General features: G+C 42.7%; 1 protein-coding gene across 3 annotated transcripts in view; it reads right to left on the bottom strand.

Moving 5' to 3' along the window:
* LOC144943065 (band 4.1-like protein 5) overlaps nucleotides 1-22,018 on the bottom strand; it is a 42,904-nt gene that overhangs the window by 18,881 nt on the left and 2,005 nt on the right. For all 3 annotated transcript variants that reach the window (XM_078870239.1, XM_078870242.1, XM_078870233.1), the window contains 14 exons: nucleotides 12,757-12,861; nucleotides 8,389-8,431; nucleotides 8,044-8,122; nucleotides 7,691-7,735; nucleotides 7,523-7,575; nucleotides 5,268-5,388; nucleotides 4,035-4,122; nucleotides 3,720-3,808; nucleotides 3,137-3,206; nucleotides 2,557-2,726; nucleotides 2,199-2,305; nucleotides 1,938-1,968; nucleotides 1,605-1,632; nucleotides 1,008-1,093 (listed from right to left, as the gene is read on the bottom strand). In XM_078870239.1, coding sequence (XP_078726365.1) covers nucleotides 1,008-1,093; nucleotides 1,605-1,632; nucleotides 1,938-1,968; nucleotides 2,199-2,305; nucleotides 2,557-2,726; nucleotides 3,137-3,206; nucleotides 3,720-3,808; nucleotides 4,035-4,122; nucleotides 5,268-5,388; nucleotides 7,523-7,575; nucleotides 7,691-7,735; nucleotides 8,044-8,122; nucleotides 8,389-8,431; nucleotides 12,757-12,861 — 1,115 coding nt within the window. The remainder of the gene's footprint in view (nucleotides 1-1,007; nucleotides 1,094-1,604; nucleotides 1,633-1,937; nucleotides 1,969-2,198; nucleotides 2,306-2,556; nucleotides 2,727-3,136; nucleotides 3,207-3,719; nucleotides 3,809-4,034; nucleotides 4,123-5,267; nucleotides 5,389-7,522; nucleotides 7,576-7,690; nucleotides 7,736-8,043; nucleotides 8,123-8,388; nucleotides 8,432-12,756; nucleotides 12,862-22,018) is intronic.

The raw sequence follows: 22,018 nt of genomic DNA, 5'->3' as shown, positions 1-22,018 counted from the left end.
ATCAGAGGACATTACAGCCAGACAGAAAGAGACCCACCAGGTATTTGAAAAGGACAAAATGCCAATACAAAGTAGAGCAGCGCTCACCACCAACACCACCACCACTTACTACAGCACAGAGAATTTGGCGTCCACCCCTGCCAAGCCAATCTCTGCTTGGCAGGTAGTAAGCCAACCAAGGGACACCAAAACCAATCAATCTGGAAAAAGCCACCAACAAATCAGATGAGGGCTGCGCAGAAGCCAGAGGGGGGGAAAGCCACCACCAAAAGACGAACTGGCCAGCCCCCCCCCCACCTCGACTTTCACATTGGCAAAGCGACACGCGCACACTCACAATTTTACTCTCTCTCACGTACAAACATCGCAGAAAAATCATGTCGATCGGAGAACAGCATGAGCGAAAGAATCAGCAGCCACAAATCGAATTGAAGCTTAAACATTTCAACAGTTCTAAAATACAATGTGACAATGTAAAACTTTTGGAACCTCATTTGCCAGTAAAAATATTATAATTGGTTTTTTACCCTTCTATCTGGCAACAAAACTGACACCTTTTTTTACAAGGAGTCATGTTTACATAGACCACAATACCTGCAGTCATAATGCAAACAAAAAACATAACTCTGATAATGTGCACTGTCCTTGTCTTTGAGTTGTGCGCCTTTTGGCGTCATCTGGTCCAACCCATGTGAGACTAGGCTCTAAGGAAAGCTAACTCGGGTGTGGACCAATCAACTTCAAGGACAGTGCATACATTATCAGAGTTATGTTTCTTGTTTGCATTATGACTGCAGGTATTGTGGTCTATGTAAACATGACTCCTTGTATTAAGGTGTCAGTTTTGTTGCCAGATAGAAGGGTAAAAAACCAATTATCAATGTAAAACTTGTAATAACACCAATCCTGCATCACAATGTGATTTGCAAATATGTGTGAACATTATAGAATTCCACAAATGTGCTGAAATAAAAACAACTTGCAGGAGCTGGTTAAAGGCTACGCACCGAGGAGGGTTGCTGGCCTGTTGGTTGTATTCGAGGTGCGTGCCTCCTGCAGGCAGAGATGCAACCTCAGAGAACGAGGACCCAGGCTGGGACCGAGGATGAGAAGGCACAAGGCAACAAAAGAAAAGGCACCAACAAAGACGTGCGCAATTAATTTACAACACTCCACATAACCAATCAAACGTGAAAGGCACTCCGCTAAACATGTAACATTTCAGCAGTAAATTGATGATCACAGTTCAAGTTTGCAATGATATTATAAACAGTTCTGGGAAATTGTAATAGCGTGGCAGGAATTGATTTGCATCGTGGTGAATTTCCCGATAGAATTCTGCAGAGTTTTATTAGACCTAGGCCAGGGGTTGGCAACCAAAATAACAAGAGACATTTTTTTCGAATTCAGTAAAGAATAAATATTGCAAGAGCCGCAATTCACGTGGTCCTTACTAAGTAATGTCACGAAGCAGTCCATACAGAGCCGCATACGGCCACGGAGATGCAGGTTGCTGATCCCTGACTTAGGCTGACTAAGAAATGCTGTACAGCAAATCCAATTAAGTTTGTGGAAAAAGAGTGGCAACTCGAGTTGAAGCTCACCTGTTTATTTGCTGTAACAGTCGTAATGCTGCAAACGCGGAGAGGAGCAAGCACATGAACAACACATGCTGTGGTTAGAAACAAGAGAGGACACACTGCATCGTTCACTTCAAACATAACCCGCAGCACCTCTCACCGTTGAATTGTATGCAAGCGTAACAGCAAAGAAAGCTGGTTACCAACAAGTTTGTGTAGCAGTACAAATCAGTGCCCCACTCACTACACATCACCATGTGGCTTGCAAAAGGAAACTTTAATACGCCCTTCAGAATGAGGCTGTTGCACAATAGAATTTACGTTAATATTATCTTTTGTGGGTCAGAAAAAACTAACCTTTTTGCAGGAATTCTTTGCACAGCGTTAACTGCAAAATAGAAAGAACATTTGAAAATGCAAACCAAGCTCACCAACACAATTTGCTTGATAAAAACACCATTAATTCTAGAATGTTCTTTTCAATGGGGATACTATAATGAACCAATCTAAGAAACCAAAGTGAAGTCTGTGGGTATTCACTTTTCTTCTCGACATTTTTGTGAGTAAATTTGTTGAGTGCTGCTTTGACAGACAATTTTTTTTTTATTTTCCACTTACACTTTTGGAAGGAAGGCCTGCGGGAATAACGCTTGCTTGGCCTGCGCTCAAATGAGGTGGAGCGGCGCGCCTTGCTCATCCTCGTTGTCTGGTACTCAGTACGCCCACTGCCGACACACCACCGTCATCATCATCATCAAAAGTCACGAACCGCCACTTTGTATTTCCACAACCATCTTCCAAGAGCTGTCGTAGCAACGTTCATTGCGCCAAACAATCCCGTACGTCAAACAGGCCGCCACAGCTGGCACGCGATTTGGTGTTTCCTCCGGTGAATCGCGACCTCTTTCTGCCATGGCAGAGAAGCGAGGAGCGAGGAGACTGACCAAAGAAGCGCACGTGTGCCACGAACCCTGACCTGTAGCGGAAGCGCGATCCCATGCGGATGAAGTCCTGCCTCTCTTTGGCGTTTTGTGTCGGGCCGCGCAGCCGGAAGAAGGCGTGGTGCTCCACAGCGCACTTCCACAGGTGCTTGCAGGCCTTGGGGTGGTCCATGCGGAACACAAACTTGTGCTCGTTCTCCTTGCCCTGTCCGCACACACAGCGAACTTACTCAACGCGCTCCGGCAGACTGTATAGCAGCAGGGTAAAATTGAAGTTTCTGTTCATTTGTAAAAAAAAAAACTATTTCTTATATATATTCTTATCCCTATCTCTCATGTATGTTTTTAAAAATAGCTAGCGAGATTAAGATCATTGAGGAGTACTGTAATTTCCCAAAATATATTTTTGTTATTAAATATTACAGAAGTGATATAAAAACTTAAATGAAAAGTCGTATTATAATTACGTACAAATGTATTAAGAATGTTACGTAATTTTTAGCATGGTACACCCTGCCAGTGACACGACATTACTAACATGACCCAAGCTTGGGAAATATTTCCCATACCTGAGAAAAAAGGATCGTGAGCTCTCCGACTGAGTACATTACTCACCTGCTCATCATCCTCCACAACGACCAGCGTCAGCCTGTCCCTCTTAAAATCCAAACGCGTGATCTTGGGCCTGCAGAGAGCACATTGCATTATCATCACTACTTAATATTTATACCGCACCACTCATGCAACACATGCCCTTTGGCAGGAGACCCCTTGCGGCAGCTGTCAAGGTGAATGCAGCAGCAGCTAAGCTGCTGCATGATTGTGCCAGTAGCAAGATGAACTTTGACCTCTTCGGAACAAACAACAAAAGACAGCACATGACAGGCACTCAAGCTCATGAGTAAATGTCTGGCAGTTTCGGTAATGTACGACATTCCAGAGAAGTGACATACATTTTTCACGTGTTGCAAAAATGGCGTAGACGGTGGGAAAGCACAGCTAGAAAGCAGATCATACGGAACTTCTAGCATTTATAGCATGTATTGCCTCATTCGTGTCACAAACCAATGTAAAATGTGGTTTAAATCTATGTCTTTAGTAAGTGAGGAATTAACTATTTTTTTTATTTTTTTTAATAATTACAGAAATGTGTCTCATGTGATAATGTGGTTACACATATGAGAGTTGTAACACGTGCCAGAAGAAGAGGCCAATCTTTGTCTTTCCTTCAAACACCAATATTCCAGTTGGTGTCAGGCCCAGGGTGTAATCATTGGCATCGCGTCCCTTGACACACAAATCAAAACATATTATCACATCAAGATGCAAAGAGCATTCCAGACAGCACCTACACGTTCGCATCTGTTACATATTCAACCCAAAGTAACTCATTCATCACTATTCACCTCGTAAAACAAAACTATAAACAAGGTCACTACGACCCAGAGTTCCAGCCAGACCACAGGTCATGTGCTCAAGTTGGTGTGGGCTGCTGCATCTTGAGTGAGGGCACCTTGACGGCGTGCATGTCCACACCGTACATCTCCAGCCACTTGGCTCGGTTAAGGTAGTTGATTTCCGCCTGCGATGGCATCTGGCCCCTGCAAAGAACATTGTGCCGATGTCAAAACAAACCACAAGCTGTATCTTAAACAAAAGTATTTCCCTTCATCCAAAGTCTTATCACTCATTTTGTTGATGTTCGCTCTTAAAATAAATAAATACACTTTTTTGTTAAAGCCTCTTAAAACTGTTTCTTAATTCAAAATATTCCCAAATTTAAATTCACATTGCACAAATTTGTTGCCACTTTAAGGTTCTTGAGGAGGTAATTACCATTATGCTTCCCCTTAACATATTACTTAAAATGGAATGAGATTGGAAATAAAATGAGACCTAGTCAAAACATGTTCACAATCTTTATTTACATAAGCAATACTTGCAGTATGGTATCCATATCCCATGCTCTATTCGAGATCATCTGCTACACTCCACAGTGAAAAAAAGTTCTCCAAATTTGGTTTATTGAAGCAGCAGCTATGAAAATATATATATATATTTTTTACAAATTCATCTAAATACAGTAATATACTTAGTCTCGAAATCATTGTAATTCCTTCTATGATCAGTTGAAGAAATCGTAAGTTGCAAAGAGGAGAAACAGTCTTGTGTATATAGGCAGAGCAAAAGCACTTCACAACAGTCAATGCAGGCATTCTATTACAGCAGACAAAATAGTGGTCAACATTTCAGTCAATGCCTATTGTTCGGAGTAGTGAGACGGCTGTTCGTATATTGACTTACTTACTTACAGTTGGAGATAGCATATACATCATCTTACATCTGCAGAGATGGACAGCATCTAAATTACATGTATTTTACATATGTATTTTAACTACATTTGTCATTGGAATTTAAATTACAGAAATCAAAATAATTTGTCATTTGTATCTAAAATGTGCATTGTTTATCTACTATCTACATTAAATTATTCCTGTAATTTGTAATTACAATGTACGATTCCCCATTATTTATTGATGTTTATGCCCAATTCAATTATATGAGTGCAGTCATTCTCATATTCTTCTCCCCAGAGATACTGATGTCTGAATATCGGTAGAGAAAGAGAAGGCTCAATTCCTCTGAATAAAACCCATCCTCGCATTGTGGTGGCAATACGCAAGTGGAACGGACGAGCCAGGTTGCCACACTACGTATAAAGTCACTTGCCCTGGGTCTGACTTACCTGCAACTTTTCCACGTATCAAAGACGGCCATCTCCATGTCCTCGGTCTGGCCTGGCACGAAGCGGAACTCTGACACTAGAGCTGCCGTATGTTCCTCGGGGTCACAGTCGCCAATCTCAGCTGGTCCACACATGCATGCGCCCACCAACACCAAACAGACGGTGATGCAATCGCAGTTTAAGCTGAATTATTGTCACAACTTCAGGTGGAACGCAGTGCGTGCAATGGTGTTTGATGGAATTACGTTGCATTGTAGGCCACGCTTTCATGATCACTCAATCGTCCACAATAATTTCGCAAGAACATTTATATTCACATTTAAATTCCCTCTACAATGTACACAAATGTGCACAGTCACAGACGCACATCTCTATTAATTTCTTGCAGAACACATTTAATAATCTTGACTTAAAGCTTTCGTGACTGCAGGAATTTAATCATTATTCCAAAAAGAAACACTTAAGAAAACATTCGTAACATTGGCACCAGCTGCCCATTTTAATAACCCAACAGAACGTGAACTCGCATTTTAAATCCCTGTGGCACAAAACACGGATTTATATTGCCTGCAACAGTAAATGCTGTAAAGCAGCCCCAAGGAAGAAAACCCTGCTTTCAAAAAGAAGTTGTGAGAAAGGGAAAGGAAGAACAAATAATAAAATGGGGGGGGGGGGGCGAGGGTTTTTGTGACTTGTCGACACAGCTGTGCCACACTAATGAGTCACAGGGGAAGAAGTGCGCGTTCAGGGCACAGTCTGGGCAACGCGTGCCTTCGTTTGTCTGCGTGGAGAATACTCCAGGCAATGCAGTAGATGATGGACTTCATAAATGCTGAATATGTTTTTCCGTCATATTTTCCAATGACAATGGCAGAGGTATAACGAGAGGTATGCAGAGCAGAATTTCACATATTCCTCTTACAGAACCTGACCAGGGCCGGGTATAAACTAACAGAGAGGGGAGGGGGGGGGGTCTCTCCACTCTGAAATCTCCATCATGAACACAGTCCCACATTGACATTATCCTTTGTTATTGCATTAACACATTAGCATTGAAATGCTCTGATTTTTGTTTAATTCAATAAATTAAATACAAATGTGTTATTACCGTCCTGGTGGTTTGAAAAAAAAAAACATTAAAAATATTAAGGTTAATATATTGCACAAAACCCCGACGACCAAATCGCCTGGAATACGTGCGAACTCATCAGGTCACGGAAGGTAAGCAGAGTTTGAGCCTCGATATTGTCCTTGGATTGGTGACGACCATGCACAAACAAAGCTTGTGCGGCTATGTGGTGGCAATGCAGTGACATCCATTGTTAAACTGTATGTCCATGCTTCCACATCTATGTTCCCCATATCCACGGCCAATAACCACCCATGACCAGGATGGCATGTGCAGGCCCTCATCCAGAAGTGGATTGACGAAAGGCTCGACGAAAGCGCGGTACATGCTACAAATGTGAACATGAAACCCTTGCATAAAGCGCATGCATAGTTTCATTATAACGCTGTAAGCGATATTCTTTAAACAACTAAATTAAATAACAAATAAACACATACACAAGTCTGAAAGGGCAGTGTGAAGAATGCAGAGACAAAAGCGAAGGGAGTGCAACTGCCACAGTTGTATTCTTCATCAGAGGCCAGAGGACAAAAGAACACAAGAGAAAGGGACACCAATTCATTCCTCGCACAATGACCCAGAACCCAAACTATGTTTTGAGAATGCATGGCAAAGAGACGGCGACAGCTTTGGCTTTGACCTATTCATGTAAAATTGTAATTATAGCCCATAGCGCACATCGTTTTATTAATCAATTGAGTCATGTTAGGTGGAGAGAAAATGCAACATTTAATTACGAGTGCTTTATCATTCCTCTAAGAGATCCCCAACAATTTAAGAAAATGTGTCCAATATTCTTGAGCTGCAGAGATGTTTTAAAATCGTAAGAACATGCAACTACTTCACACCGAAAATAAAATAAAACAATGTTAACAATAATCAATAGCTCTCTGATGTGTTTTCAGGTTGTACTGAGTGTCCGAGGTTCACTCCACGTACTGGGCACTTATTCATTTTCTTCAGTTCCTGAATAAGCTCCCTTCACGTGGAGCAAAACGTTGGACAACTTGCCCAAAAACACACAGTACAACCGAAAAATACATCGGAGAGCTATACAGCACAATCGTGAAAACCTTACACAGTAGTACCAATTAATCAGCATTAATTCAACTGATGCAAAGCTCACCCTGGAGAGAGATCCCAGCGAGCTGCACGGCGATGTCGAACGGGCACTCGAGCCTGGCCGGGAGACAAAACGGGCACACCAGGTGAGTCACTAGACATCGGATCCAGCATGGGGAACCCTCAGCTCTGTGTGACAATGCAGCTGTGCTCGTCTGCAAGGAGTACATACTTGCCACTGAGAATGTCCTGTTTCAGCTGCAGGACAAACAGGTATCTGTAAGATAAAGTAAAAAGCCAAGTGAAATTCAAGCCAGCCGTTCTATTTCCCTTGTAATTCGCACCTCCGATCAGCACGATTGGCTATGTACGGTGCGAAAGAAGTTCATATGCATACATTTTACAGCATAACATTTTTTCTCTAAGCCGTGTAATTTTTCCATGACTGGTTTTTTGAATAAGAACATTTCCTGAATGTTTTTAGTGTTTCGTGACCGCAACTGTTCCACCTTTCACTTCCACTTAGTCATCCCCTCCCCCCACGTCCTCCCACCCTCACACTTCATTCCTCCCTGCCCCCGTCACCTGGTGAGTTCCTCCCGCAGGTTGTTTGGCTCTGATGAATAAAACTTGACACGCAGGTGGAAGCAGTAGGGAGGGCCGACTGCCACCAGAGGCACAATGACAGAGGCGTTTAGTGAAATGCAACATCACTTCATGCCCGACTATGCACAGGGAAGAAAATCAATCAACATGCTGAAGCCATAACAAGGCAACATTGATAACTAAACTCCCCATCAACATCATTATCATCATCAGAGAAATAAAAAAAAACAAGAAACAGATTAACAAGATATGCCGCTCAAGCGTAAAATGTTAAGTTAACAATGCATGAGAGACAGTGATTTACATCCAAATCCACAAACTTACTTTTAACTTGTTTCTTTATACTCTTTGTGTTATCCAGCCAATGCTGTGGGCAAGAGAGACACATGGTGAATGTGAATGTTTCCAGTGAACCGTTGCAGTGTAATGATGTGAACACTGGTTAGGAGTTAGAGCTGCAAACCATGATGGATGAAGTGCTCAAGGCAAATTGTGTGGTCCATGAGCTCAGTGTTGAGAACTCTTTCAATTGTATACCACTTCAGCTGTATCATTCTATTTGTTTAAATATATTAACCTCTCATATGGACGCACTTGTTCTACCGGTATTATTGTTGGAATGTGATGGGCAGCACGGGGCTATGTAGTGGGCAGAAAAGGGCATTCTTGCCAGATGCATTATTTTACTCAACTTGTATGCTCCCATATTTCTGCACCTCACCATCACCAACCAACACTTACCAGCTTCATGAAGTATGGTCAACCCAACTGCCCACAACAACTCCGACATACCATTTGGGAGATACAGTGTGTGCCGGATGGACACTTGTGAATTATATATTGGGATAAGGATGGAGCTGCAAACTTCTGTACACGTTTTCGTAAAGGATGCACTCATTAGATATGTTAAAATAGAAACCAACGTGTGTAAAAATGCAAAAGCATTTGTTACTAATTCAGCATTTAATCAAGTTCACAAGCACCATGTTCTGTATATCTTATCGTATTTGATATTTATGGAGCGCCTTCACTCAAGGCGCTTGACATAGTAAAACAAATGAAAAATATAATGATTTAGATGACAGGGGTGCGCAAGGATTGAGAAATGAGTGACCGCAATTGAGGTCAAGAAATAGTTGGGAAGGGACAGGAACGAGTGGAGGGGCGAAGGGCTGGATGAGGAAGATAACGAGCGACAGAGAAGAGGTGATCTTTAAGAGAGGAACGGAAGGAGGTTAAGGAGGGGCACTGCTTTCTGTACAGGAGAAGTTTATTCCAGTGGAAGGTTGCAAGGAGGGAGAAGGACCGAAAATGGGATTGGGTACATAGATAAGGAGGGCAAGAGAGAGAGACAGACAAAGATAGGGAATGAAGAGGATTAGAGAGGGCATAGAAGGAGATGAGAGAGGCAAGATAAGGTGCGGCAAGGCCACGCAGAGATTTAAAAACTAGTGTCAGGTATTTTAAAAGACAACGGTCGCAAATGGGAAGCCAGTCAAGTTGTCGAAGAGAGGTACAAATTTGAGAATGAAAGGGGACATTTTAAAGAACTCGTACAGAAGCATTTTTTATTTGTTGGAGGGAAGTGAAGGCAGAGGCAGGAAGACCAAAAAGAAGATAATTGCAGTAGTCCAGGTGGGTAAAGATCAGAGCATGAACTAAGAGTTTGGTGGCAGAAAATGAAATGAGAGGGCATATTTTCCTAATAAATGAAAGTGGCAGATGCGAGTCGGTGGAAAAATTGTAGGAAAAGTCAAAGGTGACACCAAGGTTGAGGGCACATGAAACAGGAGAAAGAAATGAGGGAAGGAGATGGTGGGAATGGGTAGAGTAGAGTGCGAGGCCGGAAAAAAATGTATTGACGTTTTCTAAGGATTGATAGAGAAAAAGTGAAGCACCATCCAAGAATGGATGGCAGCCAGGCAGGAGGAGATACGAGAGGAAAGGTCAGGGGTAAAAGGGAGAAAGCAAAAGAGTTGGGTGTCGTCAGCAGTGATTGTATGCTGCCAAGGTCATGGCTAATTGAAAAAGACAATCACCTGCAAGAACAGCAGGTGAAACAACCTTTAAAAAGAATGTACTTTTAACCAAACAACTTCTTTTGGTGAAATCTAATTAAATTTGCTTTCCATTATTAAGTTAAGCTTTCCAAAAGCACTCGAACCTGCTCGTTTGCCTATTTATTTCATAATTTCTTACCAATGAGTAAAAAGAACACACGTAGTTTTTAATTAGTGTGCCTTACTGCTATTAAATAACGGATCAAAAACGTGGACATTAACAAAGCTAATGAAACAAAAGCTGGAAAAGTATGCACTTCACTTATTCCACCCAGTAAATGTGGCCAACAATTACAACATGAATTCTGAGCAATTGCTTTTGTGGAATTGCTACTGATTATCAAAATAAAACAAACGCATGGAACTAAACTCTCGGTGAACTCGGCACTGAGTGCTTAAACAAATGCTGCTGGGTAATGTTGATCTTGAATATCGATAGGTCGACAAACTGAACAATGTAACGTTTATGCGATAATACAAAACAAATGGAATGGTGTTCATGTCTGTGGTCAGTCCTGAATCAGTGATGGAGATTCTGCACAGCTATATTACAAGGTTAAAAGGTCAATTTGTGAGTTACATTTTAACACAGACTTTTCAGGTAATGGCAAGTGGAATATGCATATAGTTACATCTATAAAAAAAACTAAACAAAAACATGTCAGCTTGTCTTCATTTTAACACACACACGTGAAATAGTTGTTAAGTCCGGAGCGCACCTGGAATTGTTACACTCCTCACACATGTAAAACATTTCACACCGACCTCGAGAATTGCTACAGTAAATCCTGCCGGCAGCTACACACGAGATCTGCTGTCAGGGCTCTGAAGTGAAGGAAGGCATGCATGCGAGACTCGCACACAAAAACATGTGCTCTACCTACTTATCCGGGAAACCACACACTGAGTCGTAGGACTCTTTTTCAGGTGGGGCCTGCATTGGGCTTTTATTTTTTTAAAGAAGTTTTCAGCAAATTACTGAGTGTTGAAAGAAGTGGGAGTAAACTGGAACACCCAGGGAAAACCCATGCTTGCGACAGGTCAAAACTCGATCCCCCGTACAGATGGAATCAGATGACAATTAGTTCTCTTGCCGTACTGACTTCTCCTGGCAGACCAGGGTATGACACCTCGACACCAACGGGAAGGCAGTTTCACAACATTCGTGCGATCCACCAACCGTTGCCTCTACACCACCACCTGTACGTGTGATCATTTTATTCTGACACGGAAGCCACAGCGGCTGCAGCCTAACTCACTTATGAATAATAGAGTTTAATAATAAAAAATACATGTAAAACAATACATTTGCAGTGCTCATTGCTGCATGAGCACATTTGGATATAAATGCTTCCAGATCAGTTACAGAGCAAGGTCGCAATTAAACCCAACGTGCATTATAATGTAGCCTCGTGTGTCCTTTGCATGTGTACATGATACAAATGTTGCGTGTGCTGGGAACAGATTGTAGACTTCAACTGCATATTGATCCAAATGTGCCCTATGCACTGTACACATTCCAAGCATTCCTGCAAGCTTTCAAACCTCTGCTCTGTTTCCTTCGCGCTCCGCACTCCCTCTCTCCTGTCCACATCCGACACTCCCACGCGCACGCCTTTCATATCTCTCTGCCTTTCTTTCTGGGCAGTCCAACCCGGTCGTTACTCCCACTCGTACCCCATTTGAGCACACGCCCGCATTGGAACACTCACCCACGGACTGTCCAAATTCATTAGAGCAGCCTGAAACTCTGGGCTTACACATACTTTAGTAAACATTTGGCAGACGCTTTAATGAAGTGGTATAATTATTTTTGGCGTTTAAGGTATACCAAAGTGTGAATTTGTTCCGTAAAATAAAAAATAGATATGCTTTTCACGAAACTTTTTTTCACAAAATAATATGGATTCTGAAAAGCACTTAAGATTGGCCAACAGTGTTTGGAAAAATAGCAATTAATTTCAACCACTTACCTTCACTAATTAAAAACACCAGGAGGCATACTTGACGGCACAGGAAGCGTGTAAGACCAAGCAGGGGTGCTTGAGGAAGGGTGTATTTGATTGTATTCACCAGGGGTATGTATACTGCACGCTACATTTTATTTGTACGACGTAGAGCACTTGTAATTCAAACCTTACGTGAAAAAGAGAGACAAATGCCCCTCTTCCACTGGCACATCCGAGTTGCGGCAGTGGTAGGGTTCACACGGCACGCGGTGGTTGTCCCACTGGCCATCTGCCTAGCCGGGCAGGAACCAAACCGTGATACGCTGGCCTCACTCGAAGACATCTGCATCTGGCTTGGGATCAAGCAGGGCTGGGGGTGTAGTTCACGACGTGTTCATCGCATGTGACATAAGTCGGCACAACACTGTCGGGACACAGCGCCACCGCACCATCGACATGCAATGAACTCTAAAGAAATCGCGACTTGGCTCCTCCCGCACTGGGCTGGATTGGCACGGCCCTGGAGTGGCTTCTTGGTTGTGCAGTTGGAAAGAAGTGCAGGTCTCAATGGGATCTCACTTGGTACTAAATAAAGTTATTGAATGACTGATTGAGGCACAGGTAGAAAGTGAATGCAGGATGTGAAAGGAAGGAGCTTGTCTGATCTGTCCCAGGTCACTCACCGGCACTTGCGCTGAGTCCATGAACTGCAGGCCAAAGTAGTCGGTCTCTTCCACGTCCAGGTGGTACATGATCTGGTCGAACAACTCTTGACCCTTTGCCTTTTTCTGAACAGAATGTGAGTGCACACACACACACACATAATCAACGCATTATCTCTATAAATGATTATCAAGAATGTTGATATTCAGCATTATCAACCATGACCTGACAGTCAAAGGAGGGAACACGCTTGAGAGGACATTCACCATGGTAGAGATGAAACGAGACCAGCTCGAGCTAGATGGAGTGTTGAATCAGGGGATTATATGGGGTGGCAATTACCTGCAGAGTCCTTCATTAGAAGTGTCAGACAGTGATGAATTAGTATGCCATACGCCAATAAAGGCGATGTGTCTCCATGCACAATGGACCAAAGAGCAAGTTTCTTTGGTGGTGCTGAGCCTCTCATGTGGAGATTAATATGCCTATAGGGGCGGGCAATATACACTGGCATAGTGTAATGTGCTAAAAACTATATGTGGAACGATGCATTGAATGATCAAATCAATATCCATTCCTTAGTTCATGATACAAGCACTGAATCACGTGGTAAAATAAGAAGTTAGATTTTTCCATGAGGATGATACTTGAAAACAAACCTTCCAGCAGCGAGTCGACTACGGCCTCTAAACAATCTAGTTATCATTCTAATACAGTGTAAAACATAAACACTACATACATATACTCTCTAAGAGTCGTTAAAAATTCGATGCTAAAAATAAAAGCATTTTAACATGTAACCTTTAACACATTTACTACCTATATTGTGGCATTTGTTCCATCCTTACAATTTCGTTACCATAATATTTCCACATTACAGCATAATTACTCTGCAGTAGAGGGTAATTTCAATACCATAATAATGGCAGGAAACATACACATACGCCGCAATAAGAGATTTGGAAATTACCTGCGTTGAACTATGGATTATAATCATGGACATTGACAAAGAAGATAGAACAAAATCTGAAAAGTACGGAAAGGATAAAAAGTGATCTATTTAGAGTCACGCTGAGAGAGAGAACAAAAGAAGAAACGCAGGGATTAGAGAACATTCGCAAGTTAGAGACGTCATGTTGACTGTTCGCAAAAGCAAATGAGCTTGGGCAGAACACGTCGCGAGCAGAGTAATGGCCAGTGGTTGAGACTGATGGAGGAAGTGAAATTAAATGAGCTCATATACAGGAGCTGGATGGATTGGACTAATAGATGGCAAGAGATTGGGGGGGGGGGGGGCTTCATCCAGCAGTGGATTGATGACGACTGCAACTGACGATAATGAATTACCGTACAATATTACCATCATTTTTTTTTTCTGACCGAATTCTATTTGCATTATTGAACACTATAATGCACTCCTGAGAAAGATTGACTGCTTTCATTTTGCAGCCGATTTGCAAGGGATGATTACACAGTTTTAACACACGACACGTAGCGAAGACAACTTCACACATTCAAGTGCTTTCTGAGAACACAGATTCATGTTTCTGATATACACAATGATGCATACTTATTGAGAGTGCATGAGGAAAATTTGTATTCGTATTATCCTTCAACGGCACACTTACTAAAGAGTGAAAATTGGCAAAGGTCCTGCAATGCTTGGTAAGCACCCTAAAGAGTACAGGATGATGTTTACTTATTACGTCAGGCACTTGTCTGTCAGCTTACCTCCGACTAATAACAATGGCCTTCATTGACCCAGCAAAGTCTGACGGAATGTGAAGACAATTTTCATCAGGGCCCTGCATTGGGATGTTTGGCTAACTTACGAAAGAGCGTGAAGAAAAATCCATGCACGTATTAGCAGAAAACATTCAAAGCCCCGCACATATTGATTTAATAATATATATTGGTACACTGCCATCATCTGTCCACCTCACAACCCAAGCCTAATACAAGCACCAGCCAGGCTCAACTCTGCATACCTTCCAAGTTCTGCACATAGATGTTAAGAACCAATTTCTAATCAGTTTACGTACAGTATATATATTAAACCCCCATGAAACAACACGTGCATAAACTTACGCTTGTAACTTCCATTCGACTAAAACACGTCAATACACAAAGGACAATTACTAATGAAAGAGGAGCATTATGCACATAACTCGACTGTTACGCAAATGCACTCAATTGTTAACAATGGGGGGTGGGGGGGTTATTTATTACGCGTTTTGTGTGTTCACAATGAGGCCAGGGCCTCCAGGCACGACGACCAGAGCTTGCGAGCTCACAACATCAGAGCAAGGGGTCGTCGTTAATGAATGAGCCAGAACGGGGGTCCCTTCACATGGACTTTCCTTTCCTCTCGACGGTGCACAACTGCAGGAAATTGCAACAAGTTCACGTGAATGCTTGCTGAAATATTTAATAATGCTTAGCTTTCAACAACGTTGTTCATGCGACTTGCATCTCAAAATTGCTCGGGAACCACAGACAAGACGAACATCAGCCAGGCAATGAGCCGGCGCACAACAATTGGCCAAGTTCTGCGAGCCACTGCATGTTAAGCTATTTCCAGCCAATGAATGAGTTGCTTACACGCCATGTGTGAAATTAAGCGTGAAGATATTTACAGCCAATGAATGAGTTGTTTACACGCCATGTGTGAAATTAAGGCGATGCCACTGTAGTTGTAACCTACAAATGCAAGCGGTCATAATGTATGTATGTGTGTGAAATGTATATGTTTAACTTCTTTCACGCCGTACGTAGCCAACCGTGCCACTCTTTGTGTAAGGCCACAGTCGGTGACGAGAGCTCAAACTCTCACTCAAGCATTTCTAACCATCGCGATGCATAAATTGTAGTAACATCGATGCATCAATTGCAGTAACATCGATTCCTAAGTTCTCACAACGCACCCCTCTAATCACCTCTGTAACAATCACGTGACCTCTGTAGCCACGAGTGGCCGATACGTTTACCGCTACGCAAATACGTGTTTCGAAAAATCATAAACGGGTGTTATTGAATGACCACTGTGTGTGAATTCACGACAGCCACGAATTTACGTATAAGCATGGATCGAGTTTTTGAAAAGCACCAACTCCCCCTTCAAACGGTTGGAATAAGAACGCCCTGCAACAACCTGCTTAAGCCGGTCATTCCTGTTCAATCCAACAGTGTTCAACGGTGCGTGCCTTGAACAATAAACAATTACGTCAGGAATTCGGGCCAAAGGCTACTTGGGTTTTGAGGTCTCACAAAGGGCTGCTTTTTTCCAACTTGGTTGGTTGGTTGGTGCACTGGTCCACAACATCCTCCGAGGAGTTACAATAAACAAGCATTCACAGCAAATGGCCTCATTGTGTGTGCGGCACCACTTCATTTACACACACATGTTGAGGACACATTAAAATACCGAGATGCCCTCAGCCAACAGCCTTTATCGTGACAATCAAAACCCAATGGACGATCGCCAACACAGCCATCGTGGCCTGCCAACTGATCAGTCATTTCCAATGGTTCAACCACATATGCCGATAGTCCCGTATGCTTCCAAGGGCCTGGATTACTCGCTATGGACATGGCCTCATTCAACAGCTGAACCTTAAGTTGACAGCTTTGGAGGCCTTCCAGGTAAACAACAATGGCTGTGGACCACTTTGCAAAACATTGCTCAGTGGCTTAACAAAAAACCGCTGCTATAATGAATTGCCATTTTATATACATTTATCTACAATACACAATAACAAAAATGTGCATTATTTTTGCACAACCCAGCAAATGAACCATGCATATTACTTTAAACGTTCCAGATCTGGAACGTTTGCCAAACAGTATGAATTCCTTTATTATAGCTTAATTCGCACGAAACTTGCCTGAACCAGCCAGCAGATTTTAGAATAGCACAACAAAGCACATTGCAGAGTTCTCGGATTCCCTGATAGGTAACTACAGCTGGATGAACCAGAACGCTCACATTGCTTTGTAGAATAAACAAAAGTGTCAAGAGTTTCAAAAAAACGGATGGACCCATATAAACACGTATGGTTAAGAATGGGTGCTCATCAAAGTTGAATGTTATATCCAGTGACTCCTTGAAGACATGCAGAACGTGTCTGACTCTTAATTGGTTCTCTGTGTCGAAATACTGAAATTAATGTACTTAAATATGCTTCTGAGGTCAAATGAAATGCAAAATACTGTATAAGTATAAATACAGCATTGCAAAGTTGTGGATATTTCGTTTTATGTATGCATATATGTACAGTGTGTATAGGAATGAATATTTAAATGCTTTGATAATATGTACGTATATCCAATTTTCCTATGATAGATCACTAGGAAGTGCCCGATCTCGTCAGATGTCAAAATATGGAAAGTACTTGGATAAGCGAACACCACGACCATATAAAATAGGTGTCATAGGCTGCTTCGGGCTAATTTGTGGGCAGTACAGAAAACAAACATGCTTGTACCGCACCATTCTCATGCATCTATGCTCCCCACTTTGACCAGCTGACACTGACCAGCCTGGTGAAGAAAGGTCAAACAACCCCCACAACGATGAGATCCTCATCCAACAGTGGATTGCCATTCACATGTACTGCATCAACAACAGGTGTAGTCATAGACAAATCATGCTGGACAGCAAACGCACAAGCTCAGGGAATGGGCCTGTGGATCAGACTCCACTGTGCGCGCCACGAGGCATACATCTCTCCACACTGAGGAGAAAGCTCCTCCACAGGCAAATCCCATTAAGGACGAGATCGAGAATGCACACCCGTCTCGACTCGCTGATCCATCGAGGATATGCATTGTAAAAGCAACAGCCCATATGTCATTTGGAGATGTTAAGCTAATATTCACATAAAACCACAAATTGAGGATAGCTCACAACTGAGCTCAGTCGGGCTTGAAGGGACATCACCCGTTCAGTCATTAAAAAACATGGAGAAAAGAAATCCTTTGTGGAATGTCTTTTTTTTTACTTAGCAGTGCTGATTTTCGTAAATGCACAATTAACCTTTGTTTCATTTGTGTGTAGAGTGTTGGCAGGAAGGGCACGGTGGAGGTTGCGGTACAGCCACCACCTGCCATGCAGATGGAGTATTCGGGAAGTAATCCCATTAGTTGGGAATATATTCATTTCTCATGCCACACACGTGGACATAATTTCTAATATATGTCTTGGCACTCTGCTTTGCAACTGCGTAAACCCAACATTCGTGACATTTCAAGTTAATGTTCCTTTTTACTTAGTGCATTAGATGCCTCGTGGTCAAATCATGTGCCTGGTAAAGTTGTATTTAAGTGCCTCTGGGTCTTATGCTATCCAATCATTTTGTTCTCCATTATTTTCTTGTTACTAACCTTTGATAATGCCATTCCCATTTCTTTACAGCAGACGTTAGTTACATTTGTACGATGCTTGTGTGCGCTTGGGTATTTACTGTATATGAATTACCCACAATTTGTGTGCACGTGTTAATCAGTAACATCACGCAGCCTGTGTGCTCAATAGGCACGAAAAATAAACAGTACGCTACCAATCAAATGTCAGCTGTAACAAAGTCAAATCAATTAAATCCATAGATTATTTAGTTTACCATTTAAGCACAACAACAAATGAATGATAACCGTATCAGTTGTGAGGGGCTGTTGTGGGAGGTATGGGGGTAGGGAGGTGAGGGGCCAGGATGGGAAAGAGGGGGGGTAATGGATAAGAGAACAGGACTAGAACAGTTTGACGAATTCCTCGTGGAATTCCCTGGAACAATGAGTTCAAGATCTAAGATTCACCCATATCGACAACCATCATGCATGTGCAGTGTGATCCTACAATTCACAAGGGGCACAGTCTAAAGGATAAAAAAACGCATTAAACGTTTAGCAAAAAATCACTATTTTAAAGGTAGTGTGGTGACGTTTCGTGCATGTAGTTTCATCATATATAAGTAGCAGTTGATTATATTTACATTTCTAGCACGTAAATAAAAGGTTAAGGTACAGCCCTGCAATTACTTGCTCATGCCACTGCCGACAGAAGAGCCTCCAATAGAGGAAGTTATAGAGTATTTTGGCCTACTCTTCCACACTGGCTAGAGGTCTTGGAAGGGGTGGGAGGACCCACACCTTGTCTGACCACACGCAACTTACTGATGGACTCTGGTGTAAACATTTCTCATGCTGGGTGGACAGAGGCGGGGTGGGGTCTTAATTTGAGTCAACTATTAAATAAATGTCCCAGGCTTGTGTGTACAATTATTTATAATAATTCCATTAACCAGTAAACGAATTGGAATATCTATAACACTTGTCTGCAATGATGAAATGCCTGTTCGTAACCCATTGTCGTACACTTTGGAATCGTTAATCTCACGAGGTTTAAAAGGCTGAAACAACACAGACGAGGAACTTTAAAACTAGTTGTGGCCTGATGCAGTGTTTTGTTGCAGTAAACCCCCTACAAAAACGTTACAGTGCTGTACTGTACCCGTCAGTTAAGCCTGCTCTCTTGCAGAGATAAAGAGATCAGGAGCGGTCACAGAGACCGTGGCTGACGAGAACCTGCTTAGGATATGGCTCGAGGGATGACCAGGGGCGGCTCTTTGGTACGGAGTTAGCGGCGAGAAGAGATGGCGCCTAGAAGAAGTGGCATAATGGACAAAAAGTGATAAAGTGCAGGGCTAACAGAGCAACAGAGAATTGCATGGCGATGTCACCTCACCGCACAGACATGCCGGAAATTGTTGCAGCATGACTTTAAAGAACATGCCTTCCATGAGGCTTTCAATAATAAAATAAAATGCATTATTTTAAATATAAGATATTAAGTGAAATAACTTATTGTGCTATTTAAAATAATGTGTACTTTAAAAATGATTAGATATGAACATTGGGTCAAACTGATACTGCTGGGATAACTCTGAACAAGTGATGTTTTCCAGCGAAGTTTACTGAGAAGTCCAGTTCTCTTTTTCACCGCATTTCAATCCTGTAGTCGTATTAGAAGTGTCTCCAACAAATGAAACGATTGACAGACAGCAGCTCAACTCAGCCACATGCAAAATGAAAACTGCCATAGTCTTTGCATACCAGAGTTGGCAAATATGCAGTTGGGAAGACGTTATTCACTGGTATATGAATGGGCCCTATAAATCTGTCACCTGTCTGATACTGAAAGGCTGCCAGAGTGAGGAAATACAGTCAAGGCTCAAAGCGGTGTATGGGGTCACTGAGAAAGAAAAAGGTGGTAGATGTGATACAAGTTAGAGACGTGGTTAATATGCGAGCAGAATATATATCTTCATTATCAGTGATACTTTACAGGAAACCTCGAGTGAATCAACGAAACCACACCAGAAGCTGTTATATATATGGCTCAAAAACCTCAATATTTAAATGTAGCTTTCCATATACATAATCCTGCCATACGCCAGCATAAGATTATCAGCAGGGCGTAAATTACAATGAGTCAGCGACTACATTCCATCTGTGGTCTCTTTTAATAACGAGGTTTGAAATTAACCAAGTTTACTTCTTGACCAGAAGACATTCCTGTCTCAGGGCATCATATCATAATTCCATCACATCACGATTTGTTACATCTTGGGCTGTAAAACGTAACCTTTGTATAGTATACCGTATGAAGGCACATACCCCCCGTGTTTAGCCATACAGGAGCCAAGTATTTCTAGACGTTGGGCTGCCTTTGTCTCCCTACTGATGTTCACAATACTCCACCAGGTATTACTGTAGGCCGAGTCCACATAAGAGGTACCGACCAAAGTAAACTTTTCAAAGGCCTCTTGAAATCAACTCTCCACCACTCCCAGAATATACTACAAAGCATTAACAATCATACATGTAGTAACCCACACACTGACACATGCCGCAGTGATTCACATGGTATACACATACGAGGTGCCCCTGTGTATGTGTATGTGCCCTTGTATCACATCTGGTACAGGTGATTGTGCAGGTTTGGGTCCAGAATTCATTGCAGGATTTCGACGTGAACGTGAGGGTTTTAATTTTGTGTGCCAGTATCGTACCCTTATGTGGTTGGGGATATGGTAAGGGGCGCAGGTGACCATGTGGATGTTACGGTTTGTTTTATTACCCCCGTTTTGTTTTCCTATGCAGGGTTATGGTGTTAATGTTTCAGCTCAGGTCCCAGGGTGGACTTAGGGTTCGTGTTCCGGTCCCAGGTGTCTATGGTTTGGGTCCGGTTCTGGATGCCCATTGATGGCTAAGGTGTCTACAAAATTGAAATGAGCCCTCGATACGAGATGAAACTGTATATTTAGACGTCACCTCAAAAAACACCGTTGAGGAAAGCACCTCGCCAAGTCATGGCTCAAAGCACCCGCCATGGAATGTGGTAAAACGCTGAAGGCGCAGCCCTGCAATGTCTTGTTCGCACCACTGCTCGTGAAAGGGCCTCCACTAGACGGAGCTCTGTAGATCCCCTTTAGAGCGTACTTGGCCTACTCTTTCACGCTGGACAGATGTCCTTCCCGCGCGCCTCCGGTTGGCGACGTACGGTGCGAAAGAAGGCAACATACATACACGTGAGCCTACCCACACTTTACCCTACCGCACGTGACCTGCTCGCGGCGTATCGATTTATACTTCTTAAGTGGAAAGTCTGGCGGTGGAGGACGAATTAAGAGAGTTGCTCATTGGTTCAGTTGCCGCCACGGGAGGTCAAACCAGCGACCTCTAGACGGGTGGGGGAATGGAACGGACGAAGGGAGGCAGGGAGGGAGCAAACTTGCGCTCCGAACCCGCTGTTTTTGGGCACACAACTTTGACAAGAGGTGAGGCTCTCTAGAGATCAGGGGTCGTCAACTTGCAGCAGCTCTTTGGCTTCCACTTGCGGTTCTATGGCAGTTTTTTATGACTTAAATCTTAAACGTAATTTTACGTAGAGATAATTTAATAAATATGGCAGGCAATGGGTCACTCTGGAATGTCTTAGTGACCGCAGAATGTACAATCAAACTGTATTGTTAAAGAATAACTAAAGGGGTGGGAGGGGAGGATTAATTAGACGCAGTTTATGCCATCATCTATTTCGTTAACTTAAGAATGCGCTTCTCGTCCGCTCTACACGTGCTGTGTTTGCGCACAAGTAGCTCTGCGTGTGATGCGGCTCCCTCAAACTATTTTGCTCAAAAAACACAACCACCCCCCAGCCCCCCAAATGTCTCCTCTTCTTCTTTGAAAGCTTCCCGGACCCCCCCCACCCATCCCGTGTCCTCTCTG

The sequence above is a fragment of the Lampetra fluviatilis genome, chromosome 2 (genome assembly GCF_964198595.1).
Source record: "Lampetra fluviatilis chromosome 2, kcLamFluv1.1, whole genome shotgun sequence".
Taxonomy (NCBI): domain Eukaryota; kingdom Metazoa; phylum Chordata; class Hyperoartia; order Petromyzontiformes; family Petromyzontidae; genus Lampetra; species Lampetra fluviatilis.
Note: the sequence above shows the minus strand (reverse complement) of the source record. Positions and strands in the feature narration are given on the sequence as shown.